Here is a 27460-nt window from a genome sequence, read left to right as displayed (position 1 = left end):
GGCAGTACCGCAGTAGAACGAAGATTCAAAGTTCTCGCAAACAACGTGAACCTTCCCGCAAAACATACAATCTCAATCAAATTCAGTGACAAAATTGTTGGCATTAGGGTTCATGAATTAGGGGTTTTGGGTTTTGTTGATAAATCATGGTGGGAATGATGGCAGCGATTTCGAGGGAGAAGTTTGCCGGCCTCATTGACTCGGCCAAGTTCTCCACGGATGTTCCTTCGAAGCTCGAGAAATTACGTAAATTAAAAGAGGAATTTTCTCGCGCAAAAGACCTTCACTTGGTCACAGAGTTCCTTCCTCAACTTCTTGATCTTCACACCGACCGTTGCAGTCCCGTTCGCAGATTCATTGCAGAGTGCGCATCATAAACCCTGATTGACAATTTGTTATCTGTAATTTTGTCTTTAAAGTTGGCGACTTTTTGTAAATTTTGAATAACCTTATATGCAAAATTCTCAAGCCTCCCCATTTGTGCCTTGCCCATTGATAGAAATCTTTTCTCTTGACTTTTCTTGAATAAACCTGGTTGAAACATTGAAACGATATTCAACTTTGAATTTTATTTTTTGACATTTGCCTTGGTAGAGGAAGAGTTATGTGATATGCTGTTCGTGGAGGAAGCTGTTAAGAAAATATGTCTCCTCTTTTTAATTTCTCTAGATATTGGAACTTATATTTTTTGTTTTCCAAGATTTTATGTCTTATGGTTGTCTTGGATGAATTTTGCTGAGAAAAAATTACTGGGTCTACATTGGATTGCTTTATGGTATTTAATAGAGTTTGCTAACTGTTAGCGTTAAGTTTATACAGAAAAATGTTTGTAAGCATTATACTTTATTTTATCTTTAAGAAACCTTTGTAGTTGCATACACCCCCAAAGGCCCAAACAGTACACTTGGAGTACATGAACATTTTTGCCTCAATGTCTACAGCTTACAATTGGTTTGTTGAAGCTAACACAAAGTACAATGGTTGAACCTGTTCAAGTAATCCAAGTCTAACGCCATTTGGGATTTTGCACTGCAAGGTTTTTCTGCAAAATCTAAAAGCATGGTTACAAAAGTTGATTACAAATCATGTTTAAGGTCATCTTAACCAGTGTATGGTCTTCAAACTGATTAAAGTCACATCAAGGATTGGTAACTGTGAGGACCATTTAAAGCCAGGGGTCCTATTTATTTGTTTGATCAAGTCTTACATCACCCTAAAAGTGATTATTAGATAACTTTGACAAATTAGCATTAGATGTATGAAGATCTAAGCTGCCAACTCTTTGCAGCTAGAAGCTTGAAATCTTGCTTTGCTCCTTGAACCTTGATATATTACATCCTCCTTTCTCAGAATGAAGGATAACATATAAAGGCAAGAATGCTCAACATCGACAAACATCATAAGTTAGTTGGAATATATGTATGGTAACACTACCGATGCATTTGGATGCTTGTACTGTACCTTTCTGAGTTACTTGTAATGTTTTTCATGCAAGCAACAAAAAATCAGATAGAATACTGGTTCATGAGGTTTGCCAATACTTTTCTTTTGTATCTTGGCTTGGAATAGGCTATGTAAGTATACATAGGTGGAGTTGCTTTTTATGATATGAGAACCTTGTGATTTATAGTATCCCTCTATATAAACTAGAAATTATTGGACTTGCTGATTGATTGATTCTATTTGTAGGATTGCTGGTGATATTGGGTTGGATTATACAGATTTATTACCCGATGTTGTACCTTTATTGGTAAATCTCTTAAGAGATAGTACACCAGCAGTTGCTAGACAAGCAATCACCTGTGGAATCAGTTTATTCCGCCGTGTTCTTACGAAAATTGCACTTCAGGTAAAGTCATATGTTAGTGTTTGATGTGGATCAAGTTCTTACTTTTCAGAAACATGTAAAGTTAATGAAGATGCTATAGCTATTGATAGTGTCAATGAGTTCCCATTTCTAGCATCTGCAGTCTATTGGAGTTTCAGTGTACTTTGCTAAACATGCATGCATCCATTTGCTTTTCATTGATGTGTCATGTGCGTTAAAAGTTGATACTATCGGTCACTGGATGCTATCTTAGATTTTCAGTCGTGTTTTTTTGTGGTTGTTTTATGTAATATGCTGTTGATAAGACCAAATTAAATTTCATGTGATCTTTGATTTTTCTCCACAATGACCATCATGTTGAGTATGCTGTCAAAATATATAGCATTATAGATACTGATAGCTGTAGCTCTCAGGGTTTGTATTCCAGCCAGTTGGATGATTCTCTTGAGTCATCATGGGTATGGGTGTTGAAGTTTAAAGATGAAATATATTCTATGGCATATCAAGTAAGCACCATTCTCAAAGATTTGGCACAACCTTTTTGCATTATGTATGCAGTCTAATTCTCTGTAACAAAATGTATTGCAAGCCGAAAAGCGATGGGAGAAAGTTACTTGCACTGAAGTTTGTTGAAGCAGTAACTCTTTTATATACTGCTGATCCTAGTGCCTCTTCTGAACCACCTGAAGATCTAACTTCTGGAGGTAACTCTTTTATATGTCTCAATCTATAAGTTCTTTGTCGTATTGTGTCTTTTTCATGGTTATTGATGTTTTCTGTATGATCACTTGTGTTTTAGAAATGCCAGATGAGTTTAACATAGCATGGCTTCGTGGAGGCCATCCCATACTTAATGTTGGCAATTTATCAATTGAAGCTAGTCAGAACCTGGGTTTGTTACTTGATCAGCTAAGATATCCAGCTGTGAAATCACTCAGCAATATGGTGGTCATTGTGCTAATCAAGAGGTATTTGATCTTCATCATACATGCATATGCTATGGTGCTTTCTCTATGAAGATACATATAACTAGGATGTCCAAAATCCTTTAGGGTTGAGCAGCAGTCAGCAGGTACTCATGGCAAGTGCGGCTCTAGTATTTGGTTCCTTTGATTCCACAGGGTCACCTAACAATTGTAATTTTTAACTCTTCATAGAAGAATTTAGTATGAGTTCTCCTTTTCCAGTTTGAGTCTGGGAGCACTTGAATTCTTTGTTTGTTGCTAATATTTTGGAATGCTCTTTCCATCCTGGAATATTTGCAATATCAACTTTCTAATATTAAGAAACTTCTTTTTTCTGAAATTGTTGTAGGTTGTAGGGAATTGGGAAATGGAGGGAAAAGGTTGGAGTAAGATTATTTTTTTGGCTTCAATATCATGTGGTTTTGGATGGTGATCTATTAGTTGTGAACTAGTTGATTATGATGAACATGGAATTTAAAAAGCGTAATAATTTTGGATAATAAAAGTGGGAGTGAAGCAAGTACAACTACTGTGCAGGGAGTTGGAAAATTTCTAGCCAAATTCTTATCCATTTTCTGTGCCTATCATTATATTTACACCAGTAGCTTGCTATTTTTTTTAAGTTTCCATCGAAATTTCGATGCTGCTTGATTTAGTCTGTTGGCCTAATGTAGACATTACGGGCAGGTAAACAGAAATGTAATGTAACCCTTCATATCTTTCTGTGCCAGTAGTCTTTATCTACCATTCCATCAATTTTTGAAGATATTATATGTGTGCGAGGGTGGGATAGACTATGCTATGTCTAGTCTTGTTGTTGGACATGTATCTATAACTGGTATACAAAATGCTTACTTTTGATTCTGTGTGTGGTACTGAAGAAGGCACCCCATTACCAGATCATTTCGGATAAATTAATAATGTTGATAGATAATGATTTTAGGATGAGAAATGTGAGAACTTAGATAAGAGTCTAAGGCTATACAACACTCCTGGCAATCTGGTGCGTAGATATCACTTGTGCAAAATATTGAAAAGAAGTACGGGATATATGTCCTTGGGGACAGTACTGGTAAGAATTCTTCTAGTGCTTTCTTTAGTGAATTTTGGATATATGCCCAGCCACTGACTTTTCTTTTAGAAAATGCCTATCCATGTCAATTGTATGCTTTTCCTGATCATTTTGGATTGGATCATAGGGAATGCCAATAGTAAATTTACTGATTGTGCAGAACATAACTGGTATTTGACACACGACCCTATATCCTTCATTAGAAGCCTCATTCAAAGTTACAAAATGATGAGTCCTATAGAACTGTCTCAGCAATGGAATCGGCAACAACTTGCTGCTTCTTGTTATGTGGTAAGGCCAAATTTGTCCTGAGAAAGGAGCATCTTGAGATAGAGTGCCGTCATCATGACAACTCTTTATATCATAATCAATGCTGAGTGGGCTTCTATATAAAGCGAAACCCTCCAGTGAAACTAAGTGGAGGTCGGAACCGACTTATTCAAGAAGAAATCGATAGATGATCGTGGGATGATAGCAAAGTACTATATGTGGACTGTGGTAGCATTCTTCAAACATCTCGAGGATCTTGGCTACATCTACGTAGGATGAATGTCAACATGAATTTATTGCTTAACAATTCGAAGTACATAGCTAATGTCAATGCTGAACAGGCCAAGTTGACCAACTTACATACAAGTCTGATAGTTTTTTAATCAACTGGTACACCCTCCTAATCTTAATATTTGCATTGTATTAAAACAGGTTTACCACCCAACTTGTATGTCTGGATCAAAATTTGATGCTGTATTCTCAATGCGAAAAGGAGGATACAGTGATAGGGATGAGCAACACCCAAAACAATATGAACTTACTAAAATGTTTGGTCTTTAACTTCTGGTCAATGCTTTCTATACTAGTTATTTCAGCAATATCATTTCTTGTGATACACTACGATACGGTCTACATGTACATTCTAGAAAGGAGACGACAATTTATTATAATGATTGATGAATAAAGTATGGACTGCGTTATTTTGTAACACCCCTAACATCTGTTGCTTTGGTTCATCTTGCGAACCATGCCCTCAGGATGGTTTGTCCTCATAGAAAGTCCTTTTAGCTTTTCTTGGTTTCATTATTGATGAAACAAAGTAGAGTTGTCATACAACCTTTCCTGCATGAGCTAAGCCTTGGGTCTTCCCTTGCTTAGCACCCCCCCTAGAGACTGTAGTTCAATTCTCACGTTGCCTTTCAAGTGAGGTCTCTTTCTCTTATCCGTAGCTTGATTGTAACACATCCAAGTATAATTGGTGTTTACTACCCTTCATTTGTTGGAGAAATGACCATCCTACTCCAGTCCCAATTAGCTCGTGTTGCTTTTGGTATGTGCAAGCTCGCCCAAGCTAGTCTGTGATTAAGAACTGCTATTTAGAATCTGCTGCCGGACTATCCCGGGGGGGGGGGGGGTTGTGGAATTAACTGCTTTATTGTTGCTTATTTGTGTTAAAGCCTAATATGCAATTAAAATTTGTTTTTGGGTGGGAAGGAAGGATCATTACCATCCCTCCAAAGTAACCTCGAGATTGTGCAATCTTTGTAAGAGATAGTTGTGTGTGTGCGCACTGGTGTGTTCAGTCCATGAAAAAGAGAGGGAGGGGTTTATGGTATTATGGGTTACCTCATCCAGAAAAAAATGTGCTGCTTATTTATAATATTTTTAACCTTTTCTACAATTTTTCAGTATATTAATACACCACTATTAACCTTCCCTCTTTATTGAGAAAAGGGGTTTTGGAGAGTGGAATGCTGAGCACTTTCCAGATGCAGAAGTGGAACAATCCAGAAATGAACAAGACATGTCTTTGTTCCAAATGCCTTATTCTAATATTATTCTTTAGACTCCTACTCTTTATCATTGCTAATGTTTCTTTAAGTCCCTTAATTTTGGACACCTTCACTAATTGCTTTATCATGTATTACAGTCTTTCAGCAATTGCAAAGAAACGGCCTTCATTTTATGGCCGTATTCTTCCAGTTTTGCTTGGTCTGGATCCATCAAACTCTGCTGTCAAAGTGGGTCATGTTTCTGGGGTACATCATGCTTTAAAGAGCGCTTTCCTTTCCTGCTTGAAATGCACACACCCGGGTGCTGCACCGGTAACTGTTCCGCGTTCTTTCTTTTTTTTCTTCATTTGGTTGCCATCTGTCTATATACTTAGGAAATTCCCTTAATATGGTCTGAAGCTTTTCTGCTTTGAGAGGATATATTTGTGGTTGAACTTTATATAGCATAATGTGTTCTTAGGTTATTTTTCTTGTTTGGGTGCATATTTGCATTACCGCCCATGTTGCTACAATGTTTTCTGTTCATCTGTGAATTGAACATTTAGTTAACGTATTCTGTCCGAGTATTCTAGTCTAGCCAAAAGTTTTCTCTTCAACCTCGATTGTTACTCATGTTTTTTAGACGATTATTTTGATCCTGTGTGAATTTCTTCTGAAATACTCCAATTTAGGGGATTATAGGTTTGCTTTAGTTTAGATCAACACATTTAGTATTATCCACTTAATGCTGTAAATGGATGTTCATGTAGGCTTTTCATATGATCACAATATATTATTTTTCTGTAGCTGAATCATGTTGTCCTTGATAATGTGAATTATCTTGATTTAGCTACCCTTTCCCTCACTTTTCAATAGATCTAGTATTACTTTTAATCTTTTTGGTAGACTATTATAAACCTTTAAGTCAAATGGTATCCTAATGCAATCCTTCTTGACCTCTCTAAATCTTTTCCATTAGCATTTCACTTCTTTGAGATTCAGTTGTCTCCAGTTGATGTTACCCAAGACACAAATACCAAAAAACAATTTGATACCTCTGTGTGCCTTTTAGCCTGTTTTCATGCACTGCATGATATAGACTGCTGCTTGAGATGTCTTGTTCTGCATTAGACTCTTATTGTGGTTGGGTTATGCTGATTCTCAGGAAGAACTCAAGAAGTTGTGGTTGAGACTGAGCCATGAATTGTCTCTTTGTAGTTTTTCATTTTTTTTTATTCATATTTTTCCACCTCTTGTTTGGTTCATTGATCTTATCGATCAAGAAAATTCTGTCTTAATAATGTATTTTTCAACAATGCACTTTTCCTTGACACATATTCTCTTACATTATAATTTTATTATGGTTGGGTTATTTAGATTCTCGGGAAGAAGTTGTGGTTTGAGACTGAGCTGTGAATTGTCTCTTTTGTAGTTTTTTGTTTTGTTTATATTTTCCCACCTTTTGCTTGGTTTTCATGTGTGAACTTATCGGTTAAGATCATTTTTTAGCTATTTCCTTTATTACACAACTACACAAAGGTCAGACTTCTTTCTTATATATGTTTATCCTTTCTTTGTTGTTCTTTTGCATATGAACTTGATTCAATTGACTGACATTCCAGATAAACAAGAGAATGCAGTATTGTTAGTCTTGAGTGTGTTTTGCTTCATACTGTCCCTGAACCATGTTCTGTTTTTGCATAGTGGCGGGATCGTCTAGTTGGAACACTTAGAGAAATGAAAGCTGGAGGGTTGGCTGAAGAAGCCCTTCATCAAGTTTCTGGCGGTAATTCGTCAATTGCGCAGGTACCTGAGGTTATGGGCGTCAAGCTTTTCATTAATTATACATGAGTACACATCTGTACAGTCAAAGGTATTCTTGTAGAATGGTGCTAAATGCTCAATTTCTCACAGGAGATAAAACCTTCAATAGAAGCATCTGATGCTGTGCATGCCACTGCTGTTAGGAAAAGGCCTGAAGTACATGATGCTAGTGATCTGAAAAAAGATGATGATGTACCTGGAAAGCGTGCCAAACCGACACCTAATACAACTGGGGAATTGCCACAAGACTTGAAGGGTGGTGATGATGTGAATTCTTCAGGTGGACTAGCTTCAGCGAAACGAAATGTAGCCAATGGACCGGTGCAGCAGCTTGTTGCTATGTTTAGTTCATTGGTTGCGCAGGGTGAACAGTCTGCTGCAATGTTAGAAATTCTTATTAGTAGTATATCTGCTGATTTGCTAGCTGAAGTAGTAGTTGCCAATATGCCAAATCTTCCTCCAGTTCGCCCAAAAGAAGAGGGCGAGGAAGAGCTGTTGAACGATGGATCCGATACACAAGTTAGTAATCTGTCTGCATATCTAACAGACGTATTATCACGCTCCAATTCTCAACTTGCACATTCTGCATCGGACACACACAGTGATGAGGTACACTTGTTATTTTGATCATGATCTCTGAGGTTGGCATATGTTGGTCTAGCATTTGCATTCTCATATTGCGTCTGCTTTTCCTCTGATTATATTGGAAGGTAATTTGATTAGTTTTCTCTTGTACTGTCTGCCATTCTACTAAAAGCTGCAGAAGCCTGAAGTGGAGGGTGAAGGCCCTGCAACAAGAGATAGTGATGTAGCACATTCTGCTGTAGATTCTGCCACCGAGCAAGACTTGGAATATTCAGGCCCACCCTTTTCTGTTGAGTTACCATCTCTAAGGAGTGTTAGTTCTGCTATTCCGTCTGAAGATACTGATATGGGGGAACTTGAGAGTGGTATACCTGGTCTAGATTCGTCAGCCCGGAATGATGAAATACCTGAAATGCAAGTTGATTCCTCATTGATTTCTGCCGACCCGGAAGAAAACAGTCAAGAGCAAATTACCAACATGGGAAGGTCATCAGTGGATATAGTTCCATCAATGTCTACAGATAGGTCTGAGGAACTTAGTCCAAAAGAAGCTATGGCAGAAGCAAACAGCATCAACTCCTCAACAGCAACTTCTGTTCAGTTAACATCTAAAGTGGTACTCCCTAAGATGTCTGCACCTGTAATTAGCCTCACCGATGAGCAGAAGGATCAGATCCAGAAATTGGCTTTTATCCGCATCATTGAAGCTTATAAGCATATAGCAGTTGCTGGAGGTTCACAACTTCGCTTTTCTTTACTTTCCTATTTAGGAGTTGAGGTAATAAACCTAGCCATCCAGAAATTGTTTGAGCTAAGATAATTGTCGTTATTTGGTGCTTGCTATTCCAAATGTACTGCTTCATTCCCTGTTACCAGAATATTGTTCTTGGTTTTCAATCTTAAACGGGTGTCCACTAACAAAAAGTACCAACTTTATGGTTTCAAGTTCTAACCTTTAATAATTTTGTTAGTTTTGTTGGTTACGATCTTGATTACTTGCATGTGAACAGTTTCCTTTGGAGTTGGACCCTTGGAGACTTCTACAAACACATATACTGTCAGATTATACAAGTCATGAGGTAATTTCTCTACGTTCATGTCCATTTTTATTTTATTCTAAGCTTTAATCAATTTGATCAAACTTCATTTCCATTTTTTTATTTTCCTAAAGATATCAACCTGGTATATTTTTGTTATCTTCATCGTATCACCTTTTTCTTGGGCACTTCTGTTTTTGTTTTTATGCTTATTCTTCAGTGAATTCTGGAACTCTCACCTGCGTCTCTTGTCAATTTTTTTTTGATATTTATGAATTCAATTTTTTTATATTCTTTCAGGGCCATGAGTTAACCTTGCGTGTCCTATATAGACTATTTGGAGAGGCAGAAGCAGACCATGACTTCTTTTCTTCGAGAACAGCGACTTCTGTATATGAAATGTTTCTTCTGAAAGTGGTTCGTAAATGTTCTCTATTTCTCCGTGGTTATCCTCTAGCCGACAAAGGATAAAGTACATTCTTATTGCAGGCAGAAACACTCCGAGATTCTTTTCCTGCCACTGACAAATCTTTGAGTAGATTGCTAAGTGAAGTTCCTTACCTGCCAAAGTCGGTTCTTAAATTATTAGAGTGCTTGTGTGTTCCTGGAAACAGTGATAAAGATGAGGAATTACACAGTGGAGATAGAGTGCATCAAGGTCTTAGCATTGTTTGGAGCTTAATTCTTCTTAGACCACCCACTAGAGATGCGTGCCTAAAAATTGCTTTACAGGTATATTTGTTTATGATCTACAAAAATCTATCGTTATTACCTCACGGGGTGCTGAATTAAGTGATACCAAATAAAGACACTTGAAAGAACTACATTATTAAATGTGATACTGAATCGTAAAACACTTATTTATTGAAATGATGTTAGCTTATCAGTAACTTTTCGTTACAATCAAATATACCACGAAATCTAGACGGCCAAGCAAGAAAGGAAATTTGTAAGTAAGGCTTTAATGTCTGTACTATAAAACAACTGAGGGGTTGTTTAGTTGGTTTTCCATTAAGTGTGTATGGATAAAGCTGTTTGTGTGAATTAATCTGTCTGAATAGATTATGAAGGTTTTTGTTTGAGAGGGTTTTTTCATAGATGAAATGAGCATGTTTAATTGGGAAGGGCAGGTTTAGAAAAAGCTGAGAGTAATTTTGGTGCGTTGTACTTGGTCGGTGAGAAGCTTGTGGTATGAGTGTGTGTGGTATGCATTGTAGCTGTATGTGGTTTGTAAAGGGGTAGTCCCATTAGACACGTAATTTTGGTGCGCCGTACTTGGTTGGTGAGATGCTTCAATGTGTGTGTGTGTATGTATAACTATATTTACACTGAGCAGGTATTACCAAGGACCACTAGTGAAATAGGTACAATTATTATAACTGATGTCAATAAAAAACAAAGCATTTTGAAGCATCACATTCTCTATACATTCTTTCACACTTTTTCTCTATTCCATCACACATTTTCTACTTCTCTTCATCCACTATACACAAATCATTTGCAAAAAGCCTAATCCAAAGAAGAAGATGCATTCGGTAAGCTTAAAAGATACATTAGGTACATTATCCACATTTTCTAAATTTTTCTTGATGCTTGAATTTTTTTGGAACTATGTGTATGTTGGTCTACTCTATTTCACAAGATTCACCCAGATTCATTTATTTTGATGAATCAATTTGTGAACTCACCCATAAAGGGTACAAAAGAAACTATTTGTGATTCATAAAGGTGAGGGTGAATGTCATAAGATTGGTTCAAATTATTGTAGCTTGGAATACTTAAAATTATCATACGAGATATATATTTTTATATCGATATATGGAACTTTATGTACATGCATAACACACAATTGTTGTTCCAAAAAGCATCAAGTGGGGCTCTATGGTCGAGGGACCTTCTAGTGCTTGGACCTTTCAAGCAGGCTCTTAAAGGGTCTAATTTATGTGTATATGTATAACGTTTGTTCTTTTGGGTCTACAAAATCAAGTTTATTAATGCAACCATATGAAAGTTAAGAGTATTTATACTATATAAGCGGATTGACCTTAGTAATTCACGAAATTTGTTGTTTCAGTCTTTGGTGTTTTGGTCTTTGCTTCTGCTCAGAAGCACTTAAGATTGTTGGTCAATGTGTAAGGGGATGTTTGTTAGCAGCTTAATGAGATTAATAGGATTCACAACTTATTTGATCAACTATACATGACTGTTTGTTTGTGGCTTAATGATATAGAAAGTGGCTTATTAAGTAAGCTTCTAAGGGAGAACTTTATGCAAAAAGCCAAGTTTTTCCCAAACCTGTCCCCTCCAATTAAAAAACACGCTCCTTCCATCTATGAAAAAGTTCTCTCAAATAAAAACCTTCCCAATTTATAAGTTCTCCCAAATAAAAACCTTCCCAATCTATATAGGCAACTTTATCCATACATGATTTAATGGAAAACTGGTGTACCTCTGGTTCGGTTCATATATAGGAAGAGGGGAAATTAGTGTGGTTTCTTATTTTCTGTTCTGAATAAGGCATTAGGGGTATTTTCGGGGTTTCCTTTTGTTTAGGGTGTGGGAGCCTTTTTGTTGGTAGGGAGGTTCCTATTTTGGGGTATTATGTTTTTCAATTCAGTTGTATTACGAGCTTTGCTCTGGAGAGACCATGGCCTCTCGAATGCCATTGGAGTGAATTCCTTTTCGTATCAATTCTATTACAAGCTTTTGGCATCAGTTTATAGCAAATTGGTATCAGAGCAGTCACAATCCAAGGATGGCGACGAGAGTGTAGCAACAAGAGTTGACGATTTAAAGAGTAGTGTGGGATCAATAGAAAAAGGAATGCAAACGATTCTGGAGCAGATCGAGAGGATCGAGAAACTATAGGAAAAATTGGTTAGTAAATTTGTCTGCGTTATCTGATGGAGATAACACGGTCGGTTTTGAAGGAAGTGATAAAAATGGTGATAAACACGATCCTAATCGTTTGTTGGCAGTAAAAGGAAGGAGATTAGAAATTCCCACATTCGATGGTACAGATCCGGATGGATGGATCCTGAGAGCCGAAATGTATTTCACGTTAAATTGATTAAGTCCTGAGGAACAAAATTGACGTTTCATTTATAGCGTTTGAAGGTGATGCACTGAAATGGTTTCAATGGGAGAACAAATGTCATCCTATTACGCGTTGGGAAGATTTGAAACGATTAATTCTTTGTTAATTCAGATCGCTAGCTTTAGGATTGTTATGTGAACAGCTTTTGGCGGTGAAACAGGGAGGATCGATCGATGATTATAGGAGAAAGTTTGTGGTCCTCTGTATGGAATACCTGAAGAGGTATTTCTCAGCCAATTCATTAATGGATTGGAAAATTCGATTAAAACCGAACTGCGTATGTTGAGTCCAATTTCCTTAGGTGAGGCAATGGAGACCGCTTCCAAAATTGAAGTAAAAAATAAAATGATCGGCATAGAGATCAATGTATATAGGAAGGAAGAATTTGAGTTATGTATTCGAAGCTAAGAGCAGCGGATCGAATTCTGTCTCGTCCCCGGTCTCGAAAGTAAGTTCTAGATCGAAGTTTAGGAGGTTATTAGATCAGGAGGTTCAACAGAGACGAACTCTCGTTTATGCTATCGATGTGACGAAAAGTATTCACCAGGGCACAAATGTAAAAAAAGAGAGTTGAATGTGATTTTGGTCCTGGAGGAAGTTGTGGAAGAGGCTGAATCGGAAGAGGAGAAACTATTGAGCTTGGCTAATGTGGTCGATGTAGGACAAAAAGTCGAGGTTCATTTGAATTCAATCGTTGGTATTACCAACCCCAAGACGATGAAAATGGAAGGAATTATTGGAGATCAGAAGGCTGTAGTACTCGAAGACAGCGGTGCGACTCAACTTTATTTCGAAAGAGGTGGTTAATAAGTTGAATTTAGAAGTGAAGAAAACGAAAGAGTATACGATTACTATGGGTACGGGCAATACGGTGAAAGGAGAGGGCATCTGTTGTTGTATAACGCTGTCAATCCAAAATTTAGATATCGTGGAGGATTTTTTGCTTATACAATTGGGCAACAATGATGTGATTTTAGGTATACCGTGGTTGGAAGCTAGGAGCCACTTACATTAATTGGAAACAAGTAATGAAATATCACGGTTGGGGAGAAATCTGTCGCGATTAAAGCCATCTCTCGGAAGAACTAAAGTGTCGCTGAAAACCATGGGAAGGGAAATCCAACAGGAGGGTCATGGAATTTTAGTTGAATTGAGCTCGTGTGAAACAGAGAATGAAGAGCGGGTAGAAATGAATTTGGGGCTGGAATCTTTATTACAAGAGTTTGAACAAGTTTTCAATATGCCACATGGATTGCCTTTGGTTAGAGGAAAAGAGCATAGCATTGTGTTGAAAGATGGAACCGAACCAGTGAATGTGAGATCGTATAGGTACCCTCATTACCAAAAAGATGAGATTGAAAAGCTAGTTAAAGAAATTCTGGAGACACGAGTGATTCGGCCGAGTGCAAGTCCATTCTCAAGTCCTGTATTACTAGTAAAGAAGAAAGATGGGATCCGGAGGTTTTGTATTGATTATAGAGCCCTAAATTAGTCATTTGTGGTGGATAAGCTTTCTATTCCAGTCATCGACGAGCCGCTGGATGAATTACATGATGCTCGAGTGTTCTCGAAATTGGATATGAAGTCTGGTTATCATCAGATTAGAATGAACGAGAAAGATGTGCAGAAAATGGCTTTTCGTACTCGTCATGGACATTACGAGTTTCTCGTAATGCCCTTTGGATTGGTCAATGCGCCGGCGACATTCCAAGGTTTAATAAATGAAATTTTTGGTCGTTATTTACGAAAGTTTGTATTGTTATTTTTGATGACATATTAGTATACAGTAAGTCTTGGGAGGAACATTTAGTACATTAAGACTGTTCTTGACATTTTGTCCCTACAACAGCTTTACGCTAATAAGAAAAAAGTGTGAATTCGGCCGAGATAAGCTTGGTTAGTTGGGCATGTTATATCGGGTGAGGGTGTAGAGGTGGACAAGTCTAAGATAAAGGCTATTGTAGAATGGAAAGTCTTGACTACAGTTACTGAGTTACGAGGGTTTCTGGGACTGTCTGGTTATTACTGGAAGTCCATTAAAGGGTATGGAATGGTGGCTGCTCCCCTCACAGATTTACTCAAGAAGAATTAGTTCCTTTGGACAGAAGCAACCCAACCAGCCTTTGATGAATTGAAGGAGTTGCTATCAACAACACCTGTTTTGAAACTTCCTGATTTCTCGGCGGAATTTGTCATCGAGACGGACGCTTCAGGTTACGGGTTGGGAACTGTTTTAATGCAGAACGAGCAACCCATAGCCTATTTCAGTCAATTGTTGGGATTGAGAGCAAAATAGAAATCTGTGTATGAAAAAGAACTGATGGCTGTAGTTTTTGTTGTACATAAATGGAGGCTGTATCTTTTGGGAAGACATTTTACGGTCCGTAGTGATCAGCGTCGTCTTCGATTCCTGTTGGAACAAAGGGTGGTTGAACCGGAGTATCAAAGATGGATGAGTAAGTTGTTGGGTTACGACTTTTCGATTGTTTACAAACCAGGATGTGTTAATCGGGCGGCGGATGCTCTATCCCGAAAAAAAGATGATTTGGAATGTTCAAGTTTGGGGGAACCACAGTGGAGACAATGGGATGATTTGAAACGTGAAATTGAGGAAGATGAATTTCTTATGAAGTTAAAGACTGATTTATTGCAAGACATTACGACCCATAAAGGATTTGAACTACAACAAGGTTTACTGCTGTATAAGGGCAGATTGGTAATACCCAGGACATCCAAGTTTATTCCTTTACTGTTTGAGGAGTTTCATGGATCTCCGCCGCGGATCGTTTTTATAAGCGTATAGCTGCTGAGATTTTCTGGGTTGGCATGAGGAAAGACATAAACGACTTGGTGAAAAGTTGTGAAATTTGTCAAAGCAATAAGACTTTAAGTGGCACTCCAGCGGGTCTGTTACAACCTCTATCTCTGCCCTCTACAGTTTGAGAGAAATGTCGATAGATTTTATTGAAGGCTTACCTCGGTCTGATGGCATGAGTACCATTTGTAGACCGTTTTAGTAAGTATGCACACTTTATTGGATTGAAACATCCATATAATGCTCAATCGGTTGCTGAAGTATTTGCAAAGGAAATAATACGGCTACACGGACTGCCCCAATCCATAGTTTTGGATAGAGGTAAGATTTTCCAAAGTGCATTTTGGAAAGAGATATTCAAACTACAAGGTTCTAAACTCAGGTTTAGTACTGCGTACCACCCGCAAACGGATGGGCAGACGGAAGTTGTGAACAAATGCTTAGAAATCTGAGATGTTGGGTTTCAGACAGACCGAGGCAGTGGAGTAAATGGTTGTCTTGGGCTGAGTTGTCTTATAATACTTCATTTCATACCTCACTTAAATGTTCTCCTTTCCGTGTACTTTATGGGAGAGACCCTTCTTTGATACATTATAAACCTGCTTCCTCAAATTTGCAGTCCGTAGAACAAGAATTAATGAGCAGAGATGAAATTTGGGATAAGGTCAGGATGCATATGTTGAAGGCTCAATGTAAGATGAAACACCAGGCCGACTTAAAAAAAAAGATGTTGTCTTTTCGCCCGGGGAGATTGGCTGTTCTTAAAATTTCATCCTTACTGGCTGAAATCCTTAGTGAAAGGTAATTATTCAAAGTTGTTAGCCAGATTTTATGGTCCCTATAAGATTTTTGGAGCAGATTGGAAAAGTAGCCTACAAACAAACTGGAGCTACCCGTGGGAGTGAAGATACATCCAGTATTTCATGTGTCGCAATTAGAGCAAACTTTTGGCAATTATGCTTCTACAACATAAATTCCTATCCAGATTACGGAAGACTTGATTCTACAAGCAGAGCCGCCAGAGGATCTATTAGATATTCACCCAATTACTCAAGGTAAACCGGGATAGTTGGAAGTTTTGGTGAAATGGAAAGGAATGTTTGGGTTTGAGTCTTCTTGGGAGCATTTACAAGCTTTGTTACAACAACTTCCTAATAATCACCTTGAGGACAAGGTGAAATCTTTTAAAAGGGGGGGGGGGGGGAAGTATTGGTGTACCTCCGGTACGGTTCACATATAGGAGGGGAAATTAGTGTGGTTCCTTATTTTCTGTTCTGAATAAGGCCTTAGGGGTATTTTCGGGTTTTCCTTTTGTTTAGGGTGTGGCAGCCTTTTTGTTGGCGGGGAGTTTCCTGTTTTGGGGTGTTCTGTTTTCCAATTCAGTTGTATTACGAGCTTTGCTCTGGAGAGACCATGGCCTCTCGAATGCCATTGGAGTGAATTCCTTTTTGTATCAATTCAATTACAAGCTTTTGACATCAGTTTATAGCAAAAACCAAACAAACCATCCCCTAACTCCGGCATGAGATGATTGATTCTTTGGTGAGGATACACACAGAATTGCTAAATTCATACACACGCATGAGGCGAGAAAGAAGTATTTTGGAAGTTGTTTCGAGGGGATAGTCTTTAAAAGAAAATAAGTAGGCCGGAATTGTAAAAAATGTATGATAAAACTATTAGAAGATTTGCTGATGAAGAACGCTGTAGGGATAAAAGAAATGGGGATATTTATATAGACATACCTATTGATATCCTTCCTATACTATGCTTTTTCTAGTTTCCTTCTTTTTTCTAGTTTCCTTCTTTTTTTATTTCGCATGCGGTTCAATTTTTTTACTTCTATGCAAAATCCTAGTGCTTGTTCGATGGATATGATGTAAGTTTATTTCTGATTGATGAATATTAAGTCCATATTTTCAGAAGCCAGATAGATGGTACTGTTGCATTTTTATATCTTTCTATGCTATACTACAAATCTACAATTTTGAATTTGACTTCTAACCATACTGGTCTTTTTGAATAGAGTGCAGTGCACCATTTGGAGGAAGTGCGAATGAAAGCCATACGTCTGGTATATATCAGAATGTGTAATTATTATCTGAACAAGTTCAAGGCTTTGTCTTCTTCTTTTTCCCTTCTTTCAGATTTTGATTTAGCATCCAATCTTCAGGTGGCAAACAAGCTTTATCCTGTATCGTCCATTTCTCAGCAAATTGAAGATTTTGCAAAGGAAATGCTATTATCTGCAATGAATGATGATCATTCGATGGATAAGGCCCGTATTGATGGATCTAACGCTGAATTAGCAAAGGTATGGCTTTAATGTAATGAAATATTTAACATATGAAATGAAAGTTCTAGACTACAGGTGAGATTAGGCAACAATCAGAGAATTTGCATAGTGTTTACCTTACATATCAGATCATTTTCTAAGAAAACTTCAGATCATTTGGAATTCAATCCCATGTTTGGTTTGAAAGATTGCTTGGATTTGAAATCCCACAAACATAGGATTTGGAAATCCCATGGGGGTTGTTGGTATCTCGTGGGTTTTCGTAGAATTTGTGTGTAATAATGTTTTAAAATGTTGAAAACATTTTTTTATAATAATCAATTAATAAAGAGGTAATTTATTTATTTTTCTATTTTTATAAATTATTTTATAAATATGGAATTCAATTCCATTACAAATCCTACAAACCAAAAACACCAAAGATTCCAAATCCTTTCAAATCCCAATCCCAATCCCAATCCCAATCCCAATCCCTCCAATTCCAAATCCTTCCATGAAATGCAAATCCCTCAAAACCATTCCATCCAACCAAATGCCACCTTATTTTAATCTCTGTTACATCATTACACTTGTAATGTAATTTCATGTATATTTGCCTTCACTCTCTCTTTATGCTGAATTTCAGATTAAAAGCTGTGTTACTACATGATTAGAGGGTGGATTTCTTACGATAAATATTTGAAACCTTGGCACTTGTATGGAATTTGATATTTCATTTCCGATTTCATATTATGTAGGACACTGAGATGGAAAAAACTTCAACTGAATGTCCATCGTTAGCCAGTGTCTCTGAGGCTGGTCAACCGTGTACCTCTGAAAGCATTCCATCGCCTTCAATAACCGATGCACAACGATGCATGTCACTTTATTTTGCTCTTTGTACAAAGGTAACTCCCTGCACATTTAGAACTTATCAGCATGTAATTCTCTGCACAATCTGATTTCTAAGGCCTCGTAAATTATTTGATGTTTACAGAAGCATTCTCTTTTCCGTCAATTGTTAATCGTCTACAACAACATGTCTAAAGCAGCAAAGCAGGTTGAGTAGTTTGTACTGTACCGATTTTTTGATTCTATTTAATTAAAACCTGCTTAAGTTTGGTATCCCCATTTTCTTTTTGTGCAGGCAATTTTCGTTCAAATCCCCAAACTAGTTCGCACCATTGGCTCATCATCTCAGCTTCTTGAAATTATTTCAGATCCGCCTGCTGGAGGCGAGAACCTTCTGATGCAGGTTCTTTGTGCTTCTATATATTTTTATTATTTTTATAAGAGATGGAGAATGTTTTTTTCCATGTTCTTCTCTTTTCAACAGGTTGTGCAAACATTAACAGATGGGGCAGTTCCTTCTGCTGACTTGATAGCAACCATTAGAAAGTTATATGATTCAAAGTTAAAGGTATATCCATGTATATATATATATATATATATACAGAGAGAGAGAGAGAGAGAGGTTCAGGGAAAAATCCCCAAAAAAATGAAAAACTGAGGAACATCTTGTTAACCATTCATCTGTGCAATATGCACATATGCATACAAGTAATTGAAGTATTTACTGGTTTCTATGCACGTGTGCCGGCTGCCGGACAAATTGTTTGCAAATTACTTGCATGCACATGTGCATACCGTCTAAATGAATGGTTAGCAGGGTGTTCCTCAGCTTTTAATTTTTTTGCGGTTTTCCCCTCAACCTGACCCTATTCATATAATATATATATATATATATATATATATATATATATATATACTTGCATTCTAGATAGAATTCTACCTTCACACTGATCTGTTTACTTTCTGTCACATGACAGGATGCAGAGATTCTTATTCCAATATTACCGTTTCTACCAAAAGATGAGGTTCTCTTCTCTTCATGCTTATTACTGTTCTTTTATGCAAGGAGTTTGAATTGCTTGATTGTTATACTCTTTTTCTTTGCATCCAGTTTTGCTATAATGTAACTTGTAACAGAAGATGTTATCTATTACATAACAGTCCATGCATGCTCCTTTTTCTCACAAAATCTTATTGGAATGTGAATATATATTATGGTATTCATCATATATTGCTGAATGTAGCTTTCTCTTAACTTGTGTGTGGTACGCTCCACCCATGATATGCCATAAGGGTTTTCTCCAAGTAGTGTCTTAGTCTTGTGATGTTTTTTTTTATATTTTATTTACAGTGAATGTTGTAGTCATATTTGTTAACATTTGTTGGTATTTGTTTTCCCAGCTTCTTCGGATATTTCCCCGTTTCGTAAATCTTCCACTGGAAAAATTCCAGGCTGCACTTCTCCGTGCATTGCAGGTAAGTTTGACCCTCAGATTAACTTTGTTACTTTCATTGTTTGCTTATTTTTGCTAATTGGTATCGTGTCTTAGTGTGATATCTTTATAATCTGTTCTGAAAAGTTTATTCATGGGGTGCCTTTCCCATCATGGCGAATATAAATAGGATGACATCTGCTAGGAATTTTGAGAACATCTATCAAAAAGTTTTACCTATACCTATGTGGTGATCATACATATTTTTTTAAATATATACCTACTGATATAGGTTTTGGAAAACATTATTATACAGGAATCATCTCAAGGTAGTCCAGTTCTTACACCAGCTGAAGTACTGATTGGTATCCACGGCATTGATCCTGAAAAAGATGGAATTCCGCTGAAGAAGGTTTGTATTCTCTCTTTTTTGTTTTTTTACCTTTTTTCCCTTCCTCATAATGCAACTAAAGAATATGTTTTTATATTTTGTTACACAGGTTACAGATGCATGCAATGCTTGCTTTCGGCAACGACAAATATTTACCCAACAAGTTCTAGCGAAGGTTTTAAACCAACTGGTAATTTCAACCTTCAATCTGTACTATGCTTTTAATAAGCACCACCCACTTCACATGAAGAATATTTTTGAAAATTCAGAATTTTGGAAGTTTCATGGAGTGTAATGGCTCATTTTTTTCCTTCCCCAGTTAAGTACTGGATCATCTTCCACAATTATAAGATGAAAATACTTTCTATTTGCTAGTATAGAAATAGATATGAAAATCATAAGCAAATGATCTTCATTACTTTTTTGCACAATGTTTATACTTTGACTTGCCAAATTGGTAGAGACCTCTTATGTTGGGCTGAAGGTTCCTATCTTGGCTGGTAGCAGATAACTTACTGAAATGTCTAATTCTGAGTAACATTATCTATTCAGGTTGAGCAGATTCCTCTTCCAATGCTGTTCATGCGGACAGTAATACAGACAATTGCCACATTTCCTTCCCTGGTAAGATGATAGAAAGTTACATTTTGCCATATGTAAGTGTTTTTGATTGTTATAAAATGTATTTGGCTGTGAAAGAACTATTATGTAACACACTAATGCTCCTCGCCCTTTGCTAGATAACCCTTTAGAGCAAAAATCTATTTTTTCTATACATTTCCCTTTGCTTGATCATTTAGGGTTGCATGCTCAGTGTGCCGTGGGAATATATTGATTAAACTATAAGAAAATCCATGATGAAAACTATTTGATCGAGGTCAAAACTATTTATAACTTGTAAATATGTTGTATCTAGCCAATAATTTTCAGAGTTATTTATATACAGCTTTTTTTGTAAATTACGTTGGAAAACATGGTCTGTACATTTTGCTAAAAGATTATGTTACCCATCTGTCCATATGGAGAATCATTTTTCCCTTTAGGGTGCTTGGGTAATGTTATTACCTGTTTTTTTTTTCTTTTGCTTCTTTGATAGTCTTTTTTTGATGGTGTCAATATAATGCAGGTGGATTTTATTATGGAAATATTATCTCGTCTTGTGAGCAAGCAGGTGAGAAATGTGGTTATTTTATGGCACACACATTTTACTCACAATTAGAACTTATATGATGGAGATCCGATATTGTCTTTCAGATTTGGAAAAACCAAAAGCTCTGGGTAGGATTCTTGAAATGTGTTCAGCTAACGAAACCTCAATCTTTCAGTGTGCTACTTCAGGTTTGCCCTACTAATAATTCTAGAAATTTTGATGGGATGTGCCTCATGGCTACCAATTTTATGCTTGATCTAGATACTTGAATTGCTCAACTTCTTCGGTATCACTTGCATATTACATTCTCATATATATATATATATATATATATATATATATAGATAAACAAAGGATCGTGTGAGAATATGAGTTAAGGTGAGAACGATAAGAAGGGATCTGGACCCTTGATGACTCTTAATCTCACCCACACCCAATGAATTGTGCTTCTCACTGGAATTGATCCTATGCATCTTGGTGCATCTCAATACTGTTGATCTTCAGTTAGGATTGATCTAAGGGCGGAGATCCCTTCATACTCTTCTCACTATAACTTCCATTCTCACCGGTATCCAACCCTATATATATATATAGGGTCAGGTTCAGGAGAAAACCGCAAAAAATTGAAAAACTGTGTAACACTTTAGTAACTATTCATTTGTATGGTATGCACATAAGTAAATTGTAAGCAATTTGTCCGGTATGCACATGTGCATAAAAACAAAAAACAACTTCAATTACTTGCATGCACATGTGCATACTGTCTAGATGAATGGTTACCATGGTGTTCCTCAGTTTTTCATTTTTGAGGTTCTTTCTCTCTCTCTCTCTCTCTCTCTCTCTCTATATATATATATATATATCTATATAGGGGAGCGATCAAATGCAAACCACTCAATTTGTACAAACCATGCAAACCGCATTCAACCAATCATAATTTTTCATTTTGTCCATTTTTTTGTAATTATGAGAGGTTGATTAATCATTTTTATTGTGGAGGGTGTTAATCATAGATATTATCATCTTCATTATTTTAATTTTAGAGAAATACATGAAAYAGTTTCATTAAGTATTATATGAAACAATTTCACAACCATATATGAAACAACTTCATCAAAAAAAGTATTATATGAAACAATTTCACAAGATTAAACAATGAAATCGACAGATGAAGGCGGTTTGTACGGTTTACACAAATGAGGGCGGTTTTCATATGATCACTCCTCTATATATATATATATATATATATATATATATGTCCTCTCTACGTTCCCTGTCTATGATAACTTATATATGGTCATTTGTCTCATGGTGTTATGAATTTGGTTGTTTAGCTTCCTCCTGCACAGCTCGAAATTGCGCTTAATAAACAGCCCGTACTTAAGGGTCCATTGGTAGTGTACGCGAGCCAACCAGACTTACGATCTTCACTTCCAAGGTTGTCTAAGTAACCATGCTTGATGTTGTTTCAGTCACTTCTGTGTCCCTTATGCACTGAAAACAGCTTTCTATTTTTCAGGTCCATACTGGTGGTTCTTGGAATCGCACCTGACTCTCAACCTGCAAATCAAGGACAAATAATAGTCTCTCAGTCACAGACTCAGTCTCAAGCTCAGTCACAGACTCAGTCTCAAGCTCAGTCACAAACTCAGTCACTTACACAGTCTCAGGCTCCGTCTCAGGTTCAGTCACAAACAGAGTCTCAGGCTCAGTCGCAGACCGAGTCTCAGGCTCAGTCACAGACACAGTCTCAGGCACATTCACAGACTGGAGATACGGGGAATTCGGATAAACAGGTGTTGGCGGAAGCACCAAAGGAATCAAGTACCAGCTGAATTTGCATAACAACTTGAACTCGCTTCTCCCAAAACTTGTGAGTACCTTTTTCCTACTTCCTGTTCTTTTCCTTTTTGGGTAACCGTGGGTGTGCGGAATTTCATCTCTGATGATACTTTTTTAGTTAAACATAGTAATGAGGACAGTTATTCTATGCATTTTGATACTTGGAAATCATAATTTTCTCCCTTATTGACAAAATGAGAGGGATTTCAGGCAATTAGCTTGCGCACCTTGACTAATAACATGAGACGTTGAATATAACAGCCAGGAAAATCCCCGTTGGGCTTTAGGAGACTCGAACTGACGACCTTTGGGGAAGATCCCCAAGGTCTACCATTTATTTGCCACTCAAACTGGCCCTCCAGGGTAAAATGCAACAAAGTTTGTTTTAGTTCTTATTTAGTGTAGCCAAGATTCTTTTTTTCTCAATTCGATGTGACGAGATTTCAAATCTTATATTGTACCCAGATTAGTCGGTAATCGGCTGATCTTGTAACATTTGATGACGTGGGTACCTGTTTATGAAAGGTTTACGGCAAAGTAGAGCAATAAACTTGATATTCACGTCATAGGATGTTACAAAATCAGCAGTTTACCAATCAAAACGAGTAAAAAACAGAAAATTTTGAAACTTTGTTACATTAAATAGGAAATTTTGGAATCTAGTTACATCGATTGAGAAAAAAAAAATTATTTATCACACTAAATAGGAAGTAAAGCAAACTACGTTACATTCTGATGCATTTTGCCTTGTTGCTGCTAAAACAAGATTCTTCAATCCATTAAGCACTAAAAAATGCTCATTTCTATTAATCTTTTCTTTGCATTCTATTGCAGGTTGTTGAAGATATGCATCTGCTGTGCAAATGGTTAGGATATATATCCCTCCATTTCCCCACATTTCTGGTAGCTTTCGAGTTTTGATTGGAATGTTTGTACCACACAAAACGATGCACCATTTTAGGAGTTTCGGTTGATAGATCGGGCGGTGTGATTAGAGTTTGCTGCAACCTTAGGGAGAGGTATAATAATGTAGTTGTCTATTACAATGAATTAACTATGGGCATATGTAAAGTCCCTTGTTTTAAATTGCGAGGCTGAACCTGTTAACTTTAGTCTGCCTAATTTTATAGGAGTACCATCTTCTCCAAATGGTACAAGTCTGCTGTTATTCCTCTGATTTTAGAATTCAAATGGTATAAGGGGCCGTTGACCAAACACTTACCTGGGTAAGCGATTACCAAGTCATGTTACCTCACCTATGAATATGGTAAGGACGAAGAATCTTACCCGGTAAGAGCGAGACAAGGACCTTGAATCTTACCCGGTAAGTTATGGGCGACGACTTTTACCATAGTAAGTGCTTACCGGATAAATTGTTGCATACGATGTCGTTTTGGTGAACTAAAATCTTAAGTAAATTATAATGTTAAATTTACCGGTAAATACTTACCGGGTAAGTGTTTAGTAAACGGCCCTTAAGTCTGCCTAATCTTATAGGAGTACCATGAACTTGCTGTTTTTTAATTGGGATTTTTAGGTATATCCTTAAAATGAGATTATAATTAAATTCATTTCGTCTTAATAGGCTAAAAGGTCATGGATTTAATTGAAAACTCATTTAAGGTCATATCCCTGAATGACCATGTTTTGATTCATTCGTTTGCTTTCTTTCCTCGTGTGAATCATCTGGTGATCTTTTATATGATAAAAAACATTTGATCTGGTACCATGAGATTTTAGTATTTTTCAGATCTCGAGTTGGGGTGGTTCTGATTATCGCCATTGATGGGAAGATGATAGATTGAAGAGAGAAGTAGTGAAAAAGGTCGATTGGCAAAATATTGGCCATTTAATGATATGAACTTAACGCCGTGTTACCTCTTTTTACGGAGGGAAAGTTGAGGGGAAAACAACTTGTGTTGAGAGAAATCAAAGGAAAGTAATGATAAGTTTCCTCCCAAAACTTTCCTTAAAAATATGGGAGGAACAGGTCGGAAAGGAAAAGAAAAAAGTAGAACCCTTCAAAAAATTTCAAAAATTCCTAATAATGGATATATTTTTGAAAGGTATATTGGTAAAAATGACATCTTTCATTCCTTTTTTTTTCTTGTTCAAGAACACAGATTTTTTTTCTCTTCCCTTTCGAAAACACAAATATAAATATTCTTTTCTTTTTTCCTTTGATTTCTTTTCTCCCAAATTCAAGAACACATGAGTTTTTAATTAAAAATATATGACCATTTGACGTATTAAATAAGAAATAGTTTTATAAAGCTATAGAAGATGTATGAGGTATTGACGTAGAATTATGAGTATTCTCAAATCTTGAATTATGGTGTTGTATTACTTGTGTGGCACCATGAAAACAAATTATATTTTTTTAAAACGTAAGTTTTGATTATCGTGTTACAAGTTGTGTCGAATAATATTTGATTCTTTTAAAAGCCTCGAAATCATATGAAGCGTTGTTCTTCTTGAGTTCTAGGAGACCTTTCTAAGTATTTCTAGAAACACTTGATCACCACTTATGGGTTGTTTGTTTACCTCTTAATAGTTTCATCAAGAGACAACATCTAAATCGCTAAGAGGTGAATCTTATTTGGCAGAAAAAAGTTTGCCTCTTAATGGTTCTAAAACCCTCTAAATGATTTTGTATCTCGGGTCTCCCTTAACCATTCAACACCCAAATTTCATTCTGAATAATTACCAAACACTTATATTTAATTTTGTACTATATTATAAGAGTTTCTTAATCATTCTGACCCCTTAATCATTCTGCACCAAATCATTCAACAACTGCCAAACGGTCCCTTAGTTTTTTCAACAAGGCCAATTAATTTTAACAAATTTCCGACCAACTTCACCAAATCGTTCAAAAATATGATAGTCTTTACTGATATGAAATATATTTATAAATAATGACAATGGAATTAAAAGAAACACGAAGACAATATAAATGGGATTGGTATAGATAAATATACGAAGTTAAAACAAATAAACCATTTCAAAAAGTTGTCACTAATATTTACAGGTACCATATAATCTTGAACCTGCCATATACGCTGGCAGAATAGAAATGTTAATAATCGATATTGCCAACATAATAGGTCCAAGACAAAAAGATTTAACCTTTAAGTTCTATAAAAAATGCTCATGAGGTTTTTTTTTTTGGATAATCACAGTTGTTCGGGTTATCTTTGTGCTTAGTTCGACTAATTCGATGAGGCCATGAAGATAACAACCACAAAGAAAACTAATGGACATTTTGTAATAATACGTTTAACTAATAATCTAGCAAACGGTTGAGAGGCAGTTTCGACTGTAATGGATTATGTGTTTATATGGTGTCTAATTTTGTGAGTTATATGACCACTGATAAGTTTGAACACCTTGATATATTAAAATGGTGGAAAGAAAGAAAAAAACCCGGATTTCGATTTCCGTGACTATTGTCAAAGATTTACCAACTTTCCAAGCTAATACTATAACTTTATAATATGCCTTTTTTTAGGTGGCAAGACGTTCTCGTAACAAAGGACGCGACTTACGTTATAATCCATCAGATAGCTACGACAATGATGATATAACTAACAAATAGAGAAGTCAACATTCCAAAACTCCACCACGGATGCGTAGGGCTATAAACAAACCGAACGAACATGAACGGATGCTTGTTCATATTCGTTCGTTTAACTTAACTGAACAAAAGAACGAACACGAATGGTAAACGAACGGAAATCTTTGTGTTCGTCTTCGTTCGCTTAGAAATCAGGTGTGTTCGTGTTCGTTTATGTTCGTTCGTTAACATGCTAAACGAACGTAAATGAACAAACATAAACGAACGGTCTAAATGAACACAAATAAATATTATTTGAATTCAAAGTAAATAAACAAAAGATTGTATATTAATTTTAGGGAAAAGTTTAAAAAAACCCAATGGACTTTAGTGTTTGGAATGATTAAGTCATTGGACAATTTTTTGGAACAAATAAGTCATTGGACATTCCAAAACATGTTAAATAACTCCTTGGACAATTTTTTGGAACAAATAAGTCATTGGACATTCCAAAACATGTTAAATAACTCATTGAAAAATTTAAAACATGTTAAATAACTCATTGGACAATTTTTTGGAACAAATAAGTTATTGGACAATTTAAAACATGTTAAATAACTCATTGGACAATTTTTTGGAACAAATAAGTCATTGGACAATCCAAAACATGTTAGATAACTCCTTAGACTTTTCTAAAATTTGTTGGATACATTCTTATGACTTGTACAACTAGTTAATATGATAAAATAGTGAAAAAAGTCCCAAAAAAAAACCCAATGAACATCCATATTTTGAACGATTAAATCCCTAAACATTTTTTGAACAAAAAATGATTTATATCTATAAAATTAAACAAATATAACAAAAAGTACTTACATTTACAAAAAAAAAATTACATTTAAATTTTTTTTTGATAAAATTTATTTTAATTAAAATAAAAATATATTTAGTCAGTGATTTTTCAAACTAAAAAAA

The 27460-nt window shown here is 36.3% G+C and overlaps 1 protein-coding gene across 3 annotated transcripts; it reads left to right on the top strand.

Annotated features, from left to right (window-relative positions):
- On the top strand, positions 1-24075 carry LOC112517999 (symplekin). Of its 3 annotated transcripts, none has more exons than XM_025125485.1 (28): positions 1-364; positions 1690-1849; positions 2242-2334; positions 2418-2532; positions 2628-2796; positions 5787-5961; positions 7333-7434; positions 7543-8061; positions 8216-8815; positions 9048-9116; positions 9375-9491; positions 9564-9806; positions 17013-17060; positions 17160-17300; positions 18020-18169; positions 18259-18321; positions 18409-18516; positions 18598-18681; positions 19091-19138; positions 19515-19589; positions 19863-19958; positions 20047-20127; positions 20490-20561; positions 21064-21108; positions 21192-21275; positions 22422-22525; positions 22607-22960; positions 23764-24075. In XM_025125485.1, exons 1-27 carry the CDS (start codon positions 147-149, stop codon positions 22920-22922), a joined length of 4095 nt encoding a protein of 1364 aa, XP_024981253.1. In that variant the 5' UTR covers positions 1-146; the 3' UTR covers positions 22923-22960; positions 23764-24075. The 3 variants fall into 3 exon arrangements, with proteins under 3 accessions (XP_024981253.1, XP_024981252.1, XP_024981254.1); XM_025125484.1 differs by having other exon boundaries at positions 8210-8815; XM_025125486.1 differs by having other exon boundaries at positions 282-364; positions 1722-1849; positions 8210-8815.
- The last annotated feature ends 3385 nt before the right edge of the window (positions 24076-27460 follow it).

The sequence above is a fragment of the Cynara cardunculus genome (genome assembly GCF_001531365.2).
Source record: "Cynara cardunculus var. scolymus isolate 2C chromosome LG 9, CcrdV1, whole genome shotgun sequence".
NCBI lineage: Eukaryota > Viridiplantae > Streptophyta > Magnoliopsida > Asterales > Asteraceae > Cynara > Cynara cardunculus.
The sequence above is the reverse complement of the archived record's forward strand: the minus strand, read 5'-3'. Positions and strand labels throughout refer to the sequence as shown.